At 41.6% G+C, this 18,832-nt stretch overlaps 1 protein-coding gene across 1 annotated transcript in view; it reads left to right on the top strand.

The window, feature by feature from the left end:
• Positions 1-18,832, top strand: part of col7a1 (collagen, type VII, alpha 1) — a gene marked incomplete at its 5' end in the record, with an annotated part of 133,831 nt that overhangs the window by 97,276 nt on the left and 17,723 nt on the right. The window contains 23 exons of the mRNA XM_079510675.1: positions 621-683; positions 980-1,015; positions 2,259-2,339; positions 3,287-3,355; positions 5,290-5,325; positions 5,475-5,534; positions 6,978-7,022; positions 7,135-7,170; positions 7,269-7,304; positions 8,771-8,830; positions 10,054-10,179; positions 10,268-10,339; positions 11,243-11,278; positions 11,367-11,426; positions 11,580-11,624; positions 13,549-13,584; positions 13,711-13,746; positions 14,437-14,493; positions 14,606-14,677; positions 14,941-15,012; positions 15,243-15,278; positions 15,418-15,498; positions 18,256-18,309. Of these exons, the coding sequence (XP_079366801.1) occupies positions 621-683; positions 980-1,015; positions 2,259-2,339; positions 3,287-3,355; positions 5,290-5,325; positions 5,475-5,534; positions 6,978-7,022; positions 7,135-7,170; positions 7,269-7,304; positions 8,771-8,830; positions 10,054-10,179; positions 10,268-10,339; positions 11,243-11,278; positions 11,367-11,426; positions 11,580-11,624; positions 13,549-13,584; positions 13,711-13,746; positions 14,437-14,493; positions 14,606-14,677; positions 14,941-15,012; positions 15,243-15,278; positions 15,418-15,498; positions 18,256-18,309 (1,305 nt within the window). The remainder of the gene's footprint in view (positions 1-620; positions 684-979; positions 1,016-2,258; positions 2,340-3,286; positions 3,356-5,289; positions 5,326-5,474; positions 5,535-6,977; positions 7,023-7,134; positions 7,171-7,268; positions 7,305-8,770; positions 8,831-10,053; positions 10,180-10,267; positions 10,340-11,242; positions 11,279-11,366; positions 11,427-11,579; positions 11,625-13,548; positions 13,585-13,710; positions 13,747-14,436; positions 14,494-14,605; positions 14,678-14,940; positions 15,013-15,242; positions 15,279-15,417; positions 15,499-18,255; positions 18,310-18,832) is intronic.

Genomic DNA, 18,832 nt, shown 5'->3' with positions numbered 1-18,832 from the left:
AAACATGCGTAAGCTAAGAACGTAACTAGAACATATCTATATATAATGACACTATACATATAAGCTATACATATATATTATACTATGCTGTACTGTTATTGTGCTGTCTACATGACATGCTATAAGTCTGTTTCAAATGCCATCTAAGTCTAAAAAGTGCTGTCTAAGGGGGTAGGGTAAGTGCTATGGGCCATGAGAGAAAGAGAAACTGCAAAAGCAAAAAGCCTGCAACACTCCAAATTAGAGTGGTCTTATAGGTGCAAGGCTCAAAGGTACAATGTGTAAATGAAGGAATAGCCAGCACACAAGAAATGTGTCACACAACTCTGAGGAAGGCACATCAGGCCGAAACGCATCCGTTGTCCGTCAGAGGTAAATAACCCATGTGAAAAGGACATTTCTTGTGAACATACATACAAATGTAAATCCAGGGGTGCCTTGGATGAAAAGGTTATTTACATGTGTGACAGAGAGGCCTTAATAAGCCCTTTTGGGGATTACTGTCTCTACCTTGTGCCTTGTATTCTCACTGTGATGTTTTTATGTCTTTTGTATTGTACTTATATTGTGCACACAATCAAATCAAATACAGTAGGACATAATATCCCATCTATCCTCAGGGTGTTCCTGGTGCTCAGGGGAGCACAGGGCTGCCAGGACCCCCGGGACTTCCTGGAGCTGTGGTAAGTGTAAATCACAATGCTTCTCCCATGGGATAAACAGCTTCATCTACAGTATAACTTCATCATGATATTCTTTGAAATTGTCCCGGTAAATTGATATTGTATTCCCCATTTGGGACTGGTCTTTTTTTTAAATACTGGTCTATTTTTCTTGACCCCCCTCAGCCTCCAAATATTTTTTGGGGACCCCCCCTCAGAGACTGGAGGAAAATGCATGCAGATGTTTTGCACTATACCAACTTCTTATAAATAATCAGTCCCTTACCAGTATCTCTTGTTTTTTATTTTTATTTTAGGGTCCACAGGGCCCAACAGGACTAACAGGGCAGGTGGTAAGTATAGTACAAAGCTGATCTGAGAGCTGCTTTCTCGCTTTTATGTTTTTAACCACACAATGATTTTACTGCCACTAATACGGTTGTGCTAATTGAATCTGCTGCTCTATTAAACAGGCGTATCAGTGGAGGTTTATAATATGACCCTCACTAACTAGGCGTGTAACGATTTATTGTAAATCGATTCAAACTGGTGACAATTTAAATCGATTTAATTTAAAAAGTATTGGAAACTCAGAAGAAAATACATGATCTTTGTGAGAATTGATAAAAAAAGGTTTTTCAGTCATGTGCTACTTAACTGTATTGATAAGAGAAAACACAGTATTGTATTTAAAAAAATGAAGGGAGAAGAAAATACTGTATTTGTGTAAGAGAAATTTGTCTGGAAAATATTTTGTGTTTACAAATCGTGAAAATCGAATTTGTGAACCTAGTATCGTGATTCTAATTGTATTGTGAGTGGAGTGAATTGTTAGAGGCCTATCTCTAACTACTCTAACTACAGTGCTAATGTCCCATGTTTTAGTTGTAGTTTGGGGTTTTTTGTCTATACTAGTCAGTGCCTTGGAAAAGCATACTACATTTCATGCAATGTATCAAATTAGCTGCGGGCGGTGTACTTCGTGCACTACAAATTCCATATGTGATGAAGACTGCATATTGCAACCCCAGCCTTATGCCATTTGATTACTTATTTAGCCGCTTTTCACAGTCAGTTTGCACTCTTCAGACATTCTCCACACATTCTCCACACATCGTTTACCACTGCACTTACAGGACTTTCACACAGACAGACAGATGGTTAAAATGGGTAGGCCGGCCTACTATGGATATAACGGGAATTTACGTATGATAACTTAACTTATAATTCAGTAGTAAGAGACTTAGTTTAACAGTGTATTGAAACGTAATTAGATGAATGTGAAACGGAACGAGGGACTCAAATAGGGCGAGACTCAATGAGGAAGTTCCAGCTGCGAGATCAAAGCATGTCTCTCTCTTTCTCTCTCTTTCTCTCTATGGGTCTATTGTGAACGGAACAAATGTGCGCAACCCCCAAATTATTCCTGTTTCCCATAGATATAGACTGTGATTGGCCACTAGTCACTTTGCCTGCCTTCCCGAATATGCCGGCCGCGATACAGGTCGCTCCAATTAACTGCAGCGGCCAATTGCATATGACTCCACAGGGTGAAATAGTTCTAGAGATCACATAGTTTTGTGTGTCAATCCTCAGGGTGAAGGTGGTAAACCTGGGGTCCCTGGAAGAGACGGTGCACCTGGGAAAGATGGGATACATGGATTACCAGGAAAACAGGTGAGTGTATCCCAGTACTGTGTGTTTTTATTTGTGTATGAATGAATTATTTTTTATTTTTGTGTCTTGTCTTAAGACCCCATCCCTTAGCAGATTATGAGACACCAAAAACATCAATAAACAACATCACATTCATTTCTTGGAAACATACAACTGCATAAATAAAAATGAATCATATCATATGTGTGTGTTTGTATGTAGTACAGTATGTGCTCAATTAGTTTGACCATTTGATCTTCAAAAATAGAAGATCAAAAAAACTTGGAATCGTAATTCGTAATTGTAAGCGAGCAATCTTCGTTCCTACTCTCACCTATGGTCATGAAGTGTGGGTCATGACCGAAAGAATAAGGTCGCGAATACAAGCGGCTGAAATGAGTTTTCTTCGACGGGTGGCTGGCATCTCCCTTAGAGATAGGGTGAGAAGTTCAGTCACACAAGAGAGACTCGGAGTAGAACCGCTGCTCCTTCGTCTGGAAAGGAGCCAGCTTAGGTGGTTCGGGCATCTGGTTAGGATGCCTCTCGGGCGTCTCCCTAGGGAGGTCCTCGGCGCACGTCCCACTGGGAGGAGACCCCCCCAGGAGGAAGTCACTAATGTTGCTCTGGAGAGGGAAGTCTGGAGCACTCTGGTGGAGCTGTTGCCCCCGCGACCCGACTACGGATAAGCGGTTGAAGATGGATGGATGGATGGATGGATGAAAAAAGCTTGTAGAACTGCTATTATTGAAACAATCTTGAATAATTTGCAATCATTGGAATTGGGATCAACAAAAATGTCTTTTCTGATGAGGGTCCACGGCAAAGTAAGGCTATAGATCGGCTATTTTCACAATTTTACTGACATTAATCTTTTATAATAAAATAAGGACGGTTTTGGACATACAGGTTTCTGCGACAGCGATGATATCACAAAGCCTGTCAAAGTCATGCTTGTTCATGCTCCTCAGGGTATTGCTGGACCTCCTGGCCTGGCTGGCTTCAAAGGCGAACAGGGAGATAGCGGCCCTCCTGGAAGAGTAAGAGCGTGTGTGTGTGTGTGTGTGTGTGTGTGTGTGTGTGTGTGTGTGTGTGTGTGTGTGTGTGTGTGTGTGTGTGTGCGTGCGTGTGCGTGTGAGTGCGTGCGTGCGTGTGCATGCGTGCGTGTACAGTGGTGGATAAAGTACTACATTTCTTTAGTTAAGTAAACGTATCAATACTGCAATATAGAAATACAAGTAAAAGTCCGGTAATCTAAATTTACTTGAGTAAAAGTACATAAGTAATGGCATCAAATTGTACTTAAAGTACCAAAAGTAGAAAGTACTCATTATGCTTTTCAAATGTATATTGAAAATAGCAGATCTACATGGTCACAATGCATCGCATCGTGACTCATTGTGACCTTGTAGATCAGCTATTTTCAAATGACCAAAATAATAATAAGCTTTATTTATATAGCACCTTTCAAGAACAAGGTCACAAAGTGCTGAACAACAAGAGCATAGAACATATCATACATCCAAAGGCAATAGTACAACAACAAAAACACGAAATAATGGCACATCAGTGAAAAACATATAAAAAGGTGAAAAATACATCAGAAAATACAAAGAAATCACAACGATAAAGGATTAAAAGCAGCTTTGTAGAAATGGGTCTTCAGGAGTGATTTAAAACGAGGAACCGAGTCGGCAAGCCTGATCTCCAGTGGCAGGACGTTCCACAGTGAGGGTGCACGGATTGCAAAGGCCCGACCGAAAATCTATGTAGGGCTGATTTGAAGTGGTATGTTTTGTAATAATAATACAAATCTACAAAGTAACTAGTAACAGACGTTTTCAAATAATTGTAGTGGAATGAAAGTACAATATTTGTAGTGGTGTAGAAGCAAAGAACAGACAATTGGAAATACTCCAGTAAAGTTAAAATTAAATACAGTACTTAAGTAAATGTACTAATTACTTTGAACCACTGGTGCCGTGTACTGCGTGTGTAGTCATTAATATACTCTAAAAGGGTTATATATACTTACTTGGTTGCATGCTGGTGCCATGCACCAAAAATAGGCAATTTACGCAAGTAAGTAAGTGATCATTCATCATCTGTTGAGCAAAATATTGGAGTGAACTGACACGCTATAAGCAATAGTGTGGAGCGCTGGAAAGTAACTAAGTACATGTACTCTAGTGCTGTACTTACATTTTTCAATGTGACGCGTTGCAAGCCTGGAGATCTGTTCTTTTTTTTAAATGTTTGAGCACTTTTGATGCCAATACTTTTGTACTTTTATTCTAGTACAATTTTTAACACAGGCCTTTAGCTCGTATTAAGAGAGTATTTATTATATGGTGGTATTGGTACTTTTACCAAACTCTGATGAGTACTTCCTTCACCGCTGGCTATACGTATAGTTGTTGCCCCTACAGTAATAAGCATCCAAGCATGGGTGGATGTTTGGCTGTTCATGAGGGCTGTTGCTTCTAGCTTACACTGACCACTGAAGCCTGCAAGTTAGCATGCAACACTGCTGCATGTCTAAACAACTGGTTGTGTGCTTTTTTATGCCTGATTTATGCCTTGTCACACGATGGAGTTGCATGGCGAACATGATCTACAAGCCTTAGCGTCTTGTAGATACGCTATATTTTGCAACTGTGGCGTGCGATAAAGTATGAAAACGGGCTTCTGACCTAAAGAAAAAAGGGAGAGGGAGAGAGAACAAGAATGTATTATTCTCCAATGTTTTTTCTCAAGTATGAGATATGTACTGTACATTTGCTGGAAATGCTAACAGAATACATGATGGTTTATAAGTCTACCACGCTAATGGTAGTGCAGACTGCAGACTATGATATTTAGAAAATGCTTTTGGGACACACGTTTCTCTCTTTGAGCATACATACAAGGAAGACATGTCCTGTACTTTAATGGAATGGCTGTTTATATTTCTGCCTTTTCGCTTCACATGCAGAGTGTGGCCGGACCCGCAGGACCAAAAGGAGATAAGGTGAGTCACTGCCCTAGTAAATTCTGTTACTTTCACTATACAGGTTGAATACAGATTAAAAAGAAACATGAAATTGTAAAGCATACTAAAGCAAAAATGGATCTGTATTTTTCATATTGTTTGACTTAATTATCTCAACTGTGTTGCAGGGTCTTCCTGGTCCAACTCTGCCAGGCATAACAGGGGAGAGAGGTTTAGCTGGTGTCAAAGTAAGCCTGCATACTATTAGCATCAAACTAGTAGCACTATTCCAGTGGTTCTCAAACGTTTCTTTAATTTCAAGGACCCCATTAACTCTTAGGCCCAATCCCAATCCACTCCCTTGCTGACTCAATGAGCCCTCCTGACTTAGCTGCGCGTTCATGTGAAGTCTGCGAGGGCTTGAGGGATGTCCCATTTGAAATCGGTAAGTCAGTGAGGGCTCAGCCCCGCCCCTTTATGCACCCTTTGCCAAAGTCAGCATCGATGCTGACTTTGGCAAAGAAATTACCCACAGTTCATAGCGTTACCAGGGGAAGGAGGGGTGATCCTCCGAACGTCAATCATTTAAGTATGCAAATTAGTTATGTATCGCGGTTAGAATGTCAACAAACACAATAGTGCTTTCTCACTGTTCTCAAAGGGAGACGGAATGGAAGGATAGGCTATATATTTAATAACAAGAATAATAATAAGGGAAACATGATGAGAAATGACTAATGAGCAAAGTAAAAGAATATGGGAATGCAATTTATAATGAATATTATTATATATGAATAATAATACAATGATCAGCTTAAATACTAAAATAGACATGATAGACATAAATAGGCCAAGCATGTACAGTAGGCCTAGGCACTGGCTGTGAATAAGGTATATATAAAGTGATGCAAAGTGTCATGAATGGCGGACTCATATCTTCAAAGTGCTGTCCCATTCCTTTCACAACAATTTGGAGCCCTTGCAGCCTCTCACCCTCAAGCACTTACAGCTGACGTCACTAAAGTCAATGAGGGTTCAGGGCTCAGGGCTTGAGGGAGGCAATTGAGATTGGGCCTAATTTAGAGTGTACAAATGCAACAAAATGGACCGTTCCGGGCAGATTTGGTTGCATTTGTGCACTCTCAGAGTTACAGACCTGGATGTAAGGGTCCATTAGGAACCCCCTAAAGGAACCCTGAGTGTCTCTGCACTCTAACCTTCCCTTTTCCACCGGGGTTGAACCGGTTCCGTTCTTTTTTTCCTTTTTTTGCCATATCCCTAAAAGTTGGTTCAGAACTGGAACCAAAAAATACTTCTTCTTGCCCTGAAGTGGGAACCAAAGTGGTCGTGTCACTATAGAGGGTATGCGTGTGACATCATCATCATACCCGGAAGATATGTGGGAACGCCTATACTGAGTGGCAAAAAATTAGTCCTAAATAAGTCCTATCTGATTGCATTAAATTACATTTAATGACTTTAAACTCACTTTGCCACTCGATTTGCCACTCACTTTATGCATGCGCATACCCTCTAGTCAGGCTGGAAGATGCAGATGTGATATAAACCATCATGAAAAATAAAGAATGGAACCAGTTTAATAGAGAACCACTGCACTATGCAATCATGAACCAATGTGTTGATGTGTACAGGTGTGCCAGTAACATTGAATGGTAATTGTTGTTGCTCAGGGTGAGAGGGGAGACAGAGGCCCAGGTGGCATCAAAGGAGAAAGAGTGAGTATCATTGTGACTGCAGCCATAAATAATCAGTCATCCCATACACAGGTTGACATAACACAACATTCACACGGATAACAACAATATTTATTTTCCTTCTTTTTCTCAGGCTATTCCTGGTGAAGATGGAGAGCCTGGTGAAGATGTGAGTCACCGTTAGACTTTTTTTACCAGCATTTTATTTTTATTTTTACAGCCCTAAGCTCCCCAAATAATACATACTCTCTTTTGTCTTTGAAATAGGGTGCACAAGGCCCCCCTGGACCCAAAGGAGATAAGGTGAGAAAGATGATATTCTATTAGGTGGTTTTACATCTCCCATAATGCCTTGCAACAGCAGCCTCTGTATCTGTAAACTGTAGATTGATTTGCTTAGCAGATTGCAGATCCAGTCTTGGTCTAGAACGATTACACTGGTGCGTGCATCCATGTGTGTGCAAAAATTGCCAGATACACTTGGCAGGCTCTAGAACAGATCAGGCATGCTGATGTGGAATAGAAGCCAGACTTGAGGTTACCGTAGCACAGTGATTTCGGCATTTGAGCCACGGACCACCATTTGATGAGATTTAGCCTCTCAAACCCGAAACTTTGTGGATATTTTGTCCACGTATTGATGTGGTATCATAGGAGAGACAACAGGCAAACGTTGATCAAAATAAAAAAATATTCTACATTCTCTAGTTGTGTAGACTTCTTGTAAATTAAGTAATACAGATTCTTATTTTTGTATTATTTACTATAGTCCCACTAGTCCCCAGGAAATTACATCTGGCCACAAAAGATCACAGGATGTACTGAATGTGAAGGGGGTACTATAGGGGGCTGCCATACTGTGTTGTATGGCTCAACATGTCAGTTTGTCACCCCCTTCACATTCAGTAGATCCTTTAATCTTTTGTGGCCAGATGTAATTTCCTGGGGTCTAGTAGGACTATAGTAAATAATAAAAAAGAAATCGCTATAAAAGTGTGTAAAAAAAAATACATATTTAGCCCCATGTTCGAATGCCCCCTGTAAAAAAAATAGCTAAAATCGCTAAAACGAAAGAAAGCAGCAAATGAAAAAAAATTAACCCTCATCTTTTACTTTCTCTAATAACAACCTAAAACATGAACCTTGTGTGAAAGTTGTCCTGAAGGTGCTGAACAAAAGATATGTACAGTGAAAAAGGAACCGTACTGATCTTGAGATCCCAGGTACTTTATTTGAAGAGATTAAACAACGTTTCGACCCTTGTGGGTCTTCGTAGGCAAGAGTCGGCAAGACTGCCTTCCCTTTACACCGACCCCCTCCAACCCCCTCAAGGACCACAGATGCGACTGTGGCTCAAGAGGTAGAGCAGGTCGTCCAATGACCCATGGGTCGGCGGTTCGAATCCCGGCTCCTCCTGTCTACATGTCGAAGTGTCCTTGCAGGGCAAGACACTGAACCCCAAATTGCTCCCGATGTGCTGGTTGGTACCTTGCATGGCTTCCGCTGCAATCGGTGTATGAATGTGTGTGTGAATGGGTGAATGTAATGCACAATCTATGTAAAGCGCCTTGGATAAAGGCGCTATATAAATGCACCATTTACCATTTACCATTTACCACTGGTTTGGAACCACTGCCATAGCTGAATCCGGTTTGGCGTTATTATTAAGAATATATTGGAAGGTGTGTTTATCGGCAAAAAAGGGTGACACCAGTCTAAAGAGAAGATTTATTAAATGGCTTATCATCCCGTGTTCATTGGTGTTGCAGGGATTGCAGGGCATTGGACTGGCAGGGCCTCCTGGTCAGCTTGGACCTCAAGGATTAAAGGTGAGCAAGTGCCATATGTCAATCAACATACAGTAGGATTGTCTGTGCACATAACACACACACACACACACACACACACACACTGTACATTGACCTTGAGTACAAGTACAAAAAGGCATTAAGGCGGTGCTGCAAATGAAAATCTACCTGTATATGGGCAGTGGTGGAAAGTAACTAAGTGCATTTACTTAAGTACTGTACAATTTTGAGGTATCTGTACTTTTACTTGAGTATTTCCAATTTCCAATACTTTTGCTTCTACTCCACTACATCTCGGACCCAAATGTTGTACTTTTACTCCGCTACATTTATTTGACAGCTTTAGTTACTAGTTACTTTGTAGATTTTGAATATTATCACAAAGCATACATTAATTAACCACTTCAGCCCATATACATTTCAGCCATTTGAAAATAGCCGATCTACAAGCTCACAATGCGCGTTGTGAGTTGTGACGCATTGTGAGCTTTGTAGATCTGCTATTTTCAAAAGATGTTTATACATTTGAAAACGTGATGTGGCAAAATGACTACTTTTACTTTTGGTAAATAAAGGGAAGCTCCGCACACTCAGATCTGTGCACAATCAAAGTATTGATTTTGCAAGCTTTCAGTCTACTGACCTTCTTCAAAATAAATACTTTGATTGTGCACAGATCTGAGTGTGCGGAGCTTCCCTTTATTTTTTTCATTATCCCTTTGTGACTCCAGCACCTCACTTAAAGGGATAGTTTAGATTTTTTTTAACTTAAGCTGTATGAAATACTTGCCATTAATATAGTGGTTGCAACTGTATTAATTGATTGCCCGAGTCCCGTGGTGGGAGTTCTGCTCTGGTTTTAGTGAAATATTAAGTAGTTCCGGTCATTTTGTGGGGGGCACAGGGGCCATGCATTAAAAGTAAATTAATTCACAAAACTAACGTCATTTGTATTGTTGAGTATTTCATACAGCTTAAGTTAAAAAAAAATCTGAACTATCCCTTTAAGTTTTTTCAGCAGATGAGTGCGGTTCTTTTTACATTTTTACACTTTTGGTACTTTAAAGTACATTTGGATGTCAATACTTTTGTACTTTTACTCAAGTACATTTTGAATTACAGACTTTTACTTGTTTTCTATATTGCAGTATTGAATACTTTTACTTATGTAAAAACAATGTAGTACTTTTTCCACCACTGTACTGTATATGGGCAACACTGTAATGCCTACGGCTGCGTTTCAGGGGGACTCAGGTCTTCCGGGGATAGCGGGCTCTCCGGGGCCTCGCGGCTTAGCAGGCACGGCTGGCCTGGCCGGCCTGAGGGGAGAGCTGGGACAGCCTGGACCCCAGGGACCGCCGGGGGAGAGGGTGAGTAGAACCCCACAGTGATGCATAATACAGTACCATACTGCGTGTGTGTCTGTATGCTTTTCAATATTTCTGGGCTCATTTGCAGGGTCTTCAAGGCTTCCCAGGTCGCGTGGGCAATGCTGGAGCTCCTGGTCCCTCCGGACCTCCTGGGCAAGCAGTGAGTTGATCTCCCATTTTGTCATGATGGCTTTGTCAAGAGCTTTGTTTAACCAATTTCTGTGGAAGCTTTGTTGAGTAGATCCTGGCGTGGTTTCAGCTGCTGCTACATTTTTGTCAGCTGTCTATAGACACAGCCATGCCATAATTATATTCTTGGCCACGTCTCTCGTGAAAAGAGATTGCTGATTTCCTGACTGTTTGGATAATTGAATGGAGGAGAGAAGAGGAAGTATGTGACAATGAGCGAGAGAGACAGAGAGATAATGGTGTTATTAGGCTACTAGCGCGTCAAGGATAAAAAAAGAAGAAAAAAAATAAAAATAGCACATGACTCTGCGTCTAGGAACCGATAGGCAGAACCGAAATTGAATTATTTGTATGGGCACCCGCACTACCTGGTACACAGCATGTTGTTATCGGTTCCTAATGTACAGTACATATAACTGAGTATCGGTACCCATTCCTAGTTGGGGTGTAGAATATATTCTAACTAGGGATGTCCCGATCACATTGTTTTGCTCCCGATCCAATTCCGATCATTTGAAAATCAATCGGCCCCGATTTCCGATCACATGATCGGATCGGGACAACTCTAATTCTAACAACCACCCATGTCCTCTCCAACTACTGAGTTTGACGCAGTCACATGCGAACACACACACACACACACACACACACACACACACACACACACACACGTGTGCGCGTGCATCTGACTTTAAATTGCGCATACATATTTTCTCCAGCAACGACACACAATACAAATGCTTTCTACTGTTCATGAATTGTACTGTCCTTTTTTATTTGATTTCTCCCGCAATGGATTGTCTTGCCACATTCATGCATTAAGATATGATCTCAAATCAACATTGAGATATGATCAGTGTCTTGTCTTGTTTAGGGCTCTCCAGGTGCTGCTGGTGGTAAAGGAGAGAAGGTGAGTTGGTAAACCCATAGCTGGGAAGCAAATAAAATGTCTTCATATAAGTGTGCGTTGTCTCAGTGTTTGTCCTCTCTGGCCCCAGGGGGAGGTTGGCGTCGGAGTGCAGGGAGTCAGAGGAGAAAGAGGAGCCCTAGGGCCAAGGGTAATCTCTCTCCATTACCCAGCAGTTGTGTCCATGGATGAGTGTTTGTGCAGTGCAAATAAAATTATATTGATGCGTGTGCGTGTGCGTGTGCGTGTGCGTGCGTGTGCGTGTGCGTGCGTGCGTGTGTGCGTGTGTTTTGTTTACTTTTAGGGCGAGGAAGGTCGCTCCGGTACGGATGGAGATCGAGGAGGAATGGTAAACATACAGTAATAACTTGTGAATTAAATTCTGAATTCTCAGTCGCCGCAACATCATTTCATTCAGTTATTCGGATTCTATAGATGCTAGCATGTCTTCTATAGATGGATTCTATAGATGCTAGCATGTCTTCTATAGATGGATTCTATAGATGCTAGCATGTCTTCTATAGATGGATTCTATAGATGCTAGCATGTCTTCTATAGATGGATTCTATAGATGCTAGCATGTCTTCTATAGATGGATTCTATAGATGCTAGCATGTCTTCTATAGATGGATTCTATAGATGCTAGCATGTCTTCTATAGATGGATTCTATAGATGCTAGCATGTCACGACGAAAGAAATAGCAGATCTACATCTACATACATGAATGGTCTCAGAAATGTCATCAAAGGAAAATGTTAAAGCCTCAATCTGTGATTTCGTTAACCGGTTGGCTGTACGTAGAACAGCAGCAACATAGGTTTAGAATGATAATATACCCAAACATCATCATCGCGAGACATGGCCAAAGCATTTCCAAAAACGTTGAGAACCCCTGTCATAGACAACCACATGGGATACTCTCAAAAGTCTCATACACATGGAGTTACCAGCCACTTCCTCTCATCTGAGAGTGTGGACTTTCAATAGAAGGCCTTAACGTGTGCACTGTGCAGAGGAACATAGTTCCAATCCCTGCTGAACGGGTGCCCTGACCATTTGCCCCAACGAAACTATTACATATACTGTAGGAGTCGCAAATGCCAGCCTCCGCCTGTGAAACACTGTCAGCCAGCTGTGTTCGTTGGAAGTTGGAGCCAAGGCAGAGGCACTGTGACTGTGGAGGAATTGAACCTCAGACTACATGGTGGTTCACTTTGATTTTGAATTCAACCAAGAAGTTAGACTTCAGGGAAGCGGAAGCCTATACTGATCATTCCCACCAACTTTCATGAAAATCTCTTCAAAGCAAATCGGCTACAGTATACACTTGCAGATAACAATATGCATTTGATGTGGTTGAGGTTTTGGTCAAAACAACCTTTCTTCAAAGCCTATATTATAGAGTAGTGCTTTCCCTAATACATGTTTACAGAATACAGATGAAATACGGCACAACAGGTCATTCTCAGATAAGCCTGTAAAGAGTGAGATTTAAGCAGTGACTTCAAAAAAGACATTAAAATGTCACACTCGCGTTTGGAATTTATAAATCCATACTCATACTTTCATCACTGTCAACATTGAACAAGGCACAATTGTGAAACAACACCCAACACACAGAGCAATCCAAAAAATTACCATAATATAAATGCGGTTTCTATTCTATCTTTGTTTTCAAAGAGCTACGTGTCCACAACACTGAGCAATGCATTTACTTTCTCATCAGAGAATGTTTACATATTGATTACTGGACCTGTACCTCCACCCTCAGCTATTCCAAAACCAAACAAAACAAATCTCAGTAGAATGGTAGTACATATCATGCCTCAGCAAATCCTTGCTAGTAATACAAGTGAAACAACAAAACATTTAGTTTGACAGACTATTGCTGTTTATTAGATGTGAGCTTGCATGGAGACGTCACTGACATAAACACATAAAGCCTGATTTCTACCCGGAAATATCAGATCTACAAGCTCACAACATTGGGATGTTGCAGATCTGATGTTTTTGCCACACAGCACCGTTGTACGATGAAGCATAGATTAGGCATAATGATGTGGTCCAAGACCAAGACATATATAAAGGGGGTTGGGATCCATATAATGAGATTGTGTGTGTGTGTGTGTGTGTGTGTGTGTGTGTGTGTGTGTGTGTGTGTGTGTGTGTGTGTGTGTGTGTGTGTGTGTGTGTGTGTGTGTGTGTGTGTGTGTGTGTGTGTGTGTGTGTGTGTGTGCGTGTGTGCATGTGCGTGCGTGCGTGTGCTCCTTAGGGCCCTCCAGGAGGCCGTGGCGACAGAGGAGAGAAGGTGAATAGGAGCATGTCATGTGCCATCATGCTGGCTCTCTCCCCTGAGTGCACCACTCATGTAAAATAGTGAATTAAATTGACACGGATGAATGGAATGTCTTGCTCTCTTTTTTTTTCCTTTCAGGGAGAATTGGGGCCACAAGGTGACAAAGGAGAAAAGGTGTGTGTGCATTTTAAAGTCTAATGAGCATTACCATGTGTGTGTGAGTGCGTGCCCTTGCGTACGCGTTTGCTTTGTGTGTAGTGTGTACGTGCATTCATTCACTTATGTCTACAAAGTAGACAAACCGCAGAGAATGACAAACGTGGACTAATGACAAATGAATTGCAATTTTTAAGTAACTACGTCACGGGGGCCCACATGTGGACCCCGGTGTGATGTCAGGCCCCTGAACAGTGTTTGACATCATTAGGTTGTATCACATTAGTAATGCTGCTCACATGCAATTGCACAAATGCAATTTTCCTCAGAAGAAAATTGTTTGCATCTCTTCCAACTTGCTAATTCCGTAGTTAATATGTAAATCAAGACAATATGATGAATGCGCACTTGCTTCTTAAATCTTAAATGTAATGGGAGTTGACACTCTGATTGGTTTAATGAAGGTAATGCCCCCAACACACCCATGACTAATTCAAAGTCTAAATACAACCTCTTTGCACTGTGCGCCAGTCTTAATGCCCAGATAGCGCACCATCTAATTGGCAAAACTGCTGCGGACACACTCCTGACACATGGTGCGTCATAGATCAGAGTTACATTACAGTCAGGATTTGACGGTGTACTGGTGATGTGGGCCTCAGTGGGGGCCAGTTAAGAGGATGTATGCTGACGTGTTGTCTTCTACAGGGGGACACGGTGCTGGTGGGAGGACCACCTGGAGAGAGGGGCCACAAAGGAGAGACGGTCAGTGAACACACAATCCACACTGTCCACCCTGAAAACACCCTAAAACTACATGTCTTACAGTAGTCATCCTTTGCTCTGAAGAATGCTTTTGTATATGCTTCCATTGCAGAGCGACCGAGGACCCAAAGGAACACAAGGGGATAAAGGGCTGAAGGGCAACGATGGCCCTGCTGGGCAGCAGGTCCGTTTTGTTTTCCTATCTCAGAGCCAATTATAAGAGAAAAGGGTGAGTCGGTAGTAGATATGTCAGGGCTGTTATGAAAAGGTTGTGTGTGTGTGTGTGTGTGTGTGTGTGTGTGTGTGTGTGTGTGTGTGTGTGTGTGTATGTGTGTGTGTGTGTGTGTGTGTGTGTGTGTGTGTGTGTGTGTGTGTGTGTGTGTGTGTGTGTGTGTGTGTGTGTGCGTGTGTGCGTGCGTGCGTGCGTGCGTGCGTGCGTAATATCAGGGTCTGACGGGAGAGCCTGGGGAGAGAGGCTCCACTGGATTCCAGGGACCTCGTGGTCCAGGTGGACAGAAGGCAAGTGCCACAATGCATCAACATCACTATATCAGTACCATAATATATAATCAGGTCAATTGGTGATATTATTCACATACAGTAGTTGATGTTTTGCTCTTGCTTCATACTTATGAAGTGATAACAAAATGGCCACCCTGTGAATATTGTCAATTAGCCCTAGCAGCAGACTTGTGTAGACAATAATGATATTGGCCTAGTTAACAGAGGTTTGTGTTGTTTGCCTGCAGGGAGAGGCAGGCCAACATGGAGTACCTGGTGAATCGGTGAGTTGTTTTCTGCACAAGATTCCTCCTCTCAGCCAAATCCATATGATAGACAGGTTACTTATGTTCTCTGTCAGATGTAATCTCTTCCAATGAAAGGACCCCTGCAGGATGACTGTCTTCTTGCCTCTTCTCTCAGGGCTTACCCGGGAAAGATGGCCTGCCAGGATTTAGAGGCGAGAAGGGAGAGATTGGTGTCAATGGATTTCGAGGAGCCAAGGTATTTTAGCCACATGATTTCCCTATTTGGGGAAAAGATTTTCTACATAAATAAGTCAACATTTAAAAAAATAGTAGATTTTCTTTTAGTTGTTGAAGAATAGCCAGTGTACGTGCGTTTACAGTACATCAGCAATGTTTGCACTTAAAGGAGTAGTAGGTTTTTGTCGCATCTGTTAACACTTTGATGGCTTAATATTAAAATATGACATATACCGAGGCTGCCAGGATTGTTTAATTACCATTGGAGCATATGCCGAAGTATTTGCGCCTTTGATCCATGAAAATCCCCCTGAAAATAGTCCCATAGCTTGTTGTCGAACCGAAAAATAATCCACCGTGGTGATGCAGAAGAACAACAAGCAGTAGGGGCTCGCGGAAACCCAGTCAAAAGCACCGTTCACTTGCATTGAACTCATTTTCCCAGAATCCCTTGCAGCCCAGTGCACAGGTCGATTTCCAGTTACGTCATCATAACGCGACGGCCTCGTCACCAGGTCCGCGGCAAATCCGCTATTTCTTTTTAATTATTAAAAATCACACCCGTGTGAAGTAAGTGGTGCAACTCCGTGTGGGCATCCCCGGTGTGTGTGTGTGTGTGTGTGTGTGTGTGTGTGTGTGTGTGTGTGTGTGTGTGTGTGTGTGTGTGTGTGTGTGTGTGTGTGTGTGTGTGTGTGTGTGTGTGTGTGTGTGTGTGTGTGTGTGTGTGTGTGTGTGTGTGTGTGTGTGTGTGTGTGTGTGTGTGTGTGTGTGTGTGTGTGTGTGTGTGTTAGGCTGCGCAACAGTGACACTTGGTTGTGAAAACCAACCAAAAGCTATTTTCGTGCTCAGACAGACCCAGCCAGAAACACACAAAGCTCTGTAATGAAGTGGTTGCACCAGTTAAAAAACGGCGAATTAAACAACAAATAGTGGGTTTAGCGTATTACGCAGGGGGAGACAATGGATTAAATAATGTGGAACGTGGGTTATGCAGTCAATAGGAGACTCAGTAGGAGACTCTTTGAGTCAAAGACAAACAATATTCCATGAATTCCATGGCTTCATGGAGTGTGTAATTGATAGAAAATAAGTCATATTTTGGTTGAACTACTCCTTTAAGTGGTTAATTGTGTGAGTGTGCACAAATGCATGCAAAGGTTCCATTAGTGCAAATGTGTGCATATCTGTGCGAGTGAGTGCAGCTGTGCTTTTTCTATAGTATATTTTCAGTTGAGGAAATTCAAATTTCATTTCATGTTTGGTCCCTAATTAGTACCATGCGCACACTGCAGCATACTGCAGGTTATGGGCTGATCCCACGTACATGCTTTGAAGTAGAAACTGGAGGGTGCAGCCAGTGAGTCTCTAAAAATCTGTAATACTGCAATATAGAAATAAGTAAAAGTCCGGAATTCAACATGTACAGGCATCAAAATGTACTTAAAGTACCAAAAGTACTTAGTAGTTTCAAATAATTAATAACAGATCTACAAACTCACAATGCATCGAATCGCTCACAATGGATCGCATCATTGTGAGCTTGTAGATCAGCTATTTTCAAATGGCCAAAATGTATATTGGGCTGAAGTCGTTAACATACAGTATGTTTAGTAACTAGTAACTAAAGTTTTCAAATAAATGTAGTGGAGTAAAATGTAGTGGATCTGAGATGTAGTGGAGTAGGAAATTGGAAATAGTCTAGTAAAGTACAAATACCTCAAAATTGTACTTAAATACAGTACCACCACTGCTAAAAATGAACTTGTTTTGTATTGCTGGAACACCATCATTCCCATCATTACTTTTTTACATGGTACCCAAGTTTCACAAAGAGAGCCATGCACCCAATAGTGGCTGCCTGGCTGGCATTGGTTTAGTGATTAAATCGATCTCCCCATACTGTATGTTTATCAGATACAGAAAATGGTGGAAGAACTACCTTTTAGGTTATGGATATGAAGAATAAAATACAGTAGCGACTTTGAATATGAACGATACAGATCTTGTATGTACAATGGATGTTTTTGTACACATCCATGATCTCCTACTGGGTTCCTGATGAACTATACTGTACATTATGTATGTATATTGAGAATTTGAGATACAGTACCATTCCTTTTATTTATAATGGAAGCCTTCACGTCCTATTTTGTACTTCACGTCTTCTCATTATAAAATTGTTGGTTGTGTTTGGTTTGAGTGCTGAAGAAGACCACCATGGCCCATGTGCATCATCTTCTTAATCAATGGACTGCTATCATTGATCTATTGTAGATTTATTTGTGCTGGCTGTTTCCTTTCACGTTGAAGTTTCGTTATCAGCCCACTCCGAATCCACAGGGGTGTTCAGAACACTCCTGCGGCCCTCATGCAGTATGCTTGGTCCTACTTTCTGTCTGGAATGTTAATAATAATAAACTTCATTGTCCCCGAAGGTATATTTGTCTTCACAGGTCTGTTCAAAACAAACACCCACAGCACACAACACATGACAAAACAACACATGTTGGCATTTAGTTCTTCTGCACTTGCTGATAGTTACTCACAGTTAAGGCCAGGAAACAACTGAGCAAATCGCATTCATTAATGAGTCATACAGTGGTGAATATGTGGGTGTGTGCACAACATTGGTGTTCATTTCCATTGGGCTAAGTGGTAGATGAAAAGACCATTCCATGCTATGTATAGGTAATTACTGGTTTGGAGCATGTCATCGCTCTGTGAGTGACGACTTCGTTCATATGACTCTGCCAATGACTAACTCATGGGTTTCCAGGGCGACCGGGGACCCAAGGGGGCTTGCGGAGCGAACGGGGCCAAAGGAGAGAAGGTGAGGAGAAAGGAGAAATAGGAGACACACGTAGGGGATAATGTATTGTGGTGGGTGTCTACCTGGCATACACCGTTGGAGTACGATGATGTTAAAAAGGCTCACAGTGTCATGTTATTTTTTAATATCATTCTGTCTGTCTGTCAGCAACACCGCACTGCAAACACCAGTGGTTTATTTGTTGAGCGTTCAATAACAAGACCTTCTTCATATCATGAAGAGTACTGTAAACACTTACACAAGCCAAATATAGTTCAGAGTGGAGGAGTTAAGTTATGTGCACTCAATCAATAATCAGGTAGTTAGTCATGCATCATCAAGTGTCATGGAAACTGACCAATAGATTGGCCTCAAATAGCCCCAACCACAGTACAGACATTTATACAAGGATTATACATTACCTAAGTCAAGCAAACATTGTCACTCAGAGTCAAAGATTGTCCATTAGTACAGAAATGTCAAAGCACAGCTGTATGTTCTAACCCAATTATTCCAAATTAAATATAAGGATAGGCATTAATAA

The sequence above is a fragment of the Electrona antarctica genome (genome assembly GCF_951216825.1).
Source record: "Electrona antarctica genome assembly, chromosome: 9".
Taxonomy (NCBI): domain Eukaryota; kingdom Metazoa; phylum Chordata; class Actinopteri; order Myctophiformes; family Myctophidae; genus Electrona; species Electrona antarctica.
Note: the sequence above shows the minus strand (reverse complement) of the source record. Positions and strands in the feature narration are given on the sequence as shown.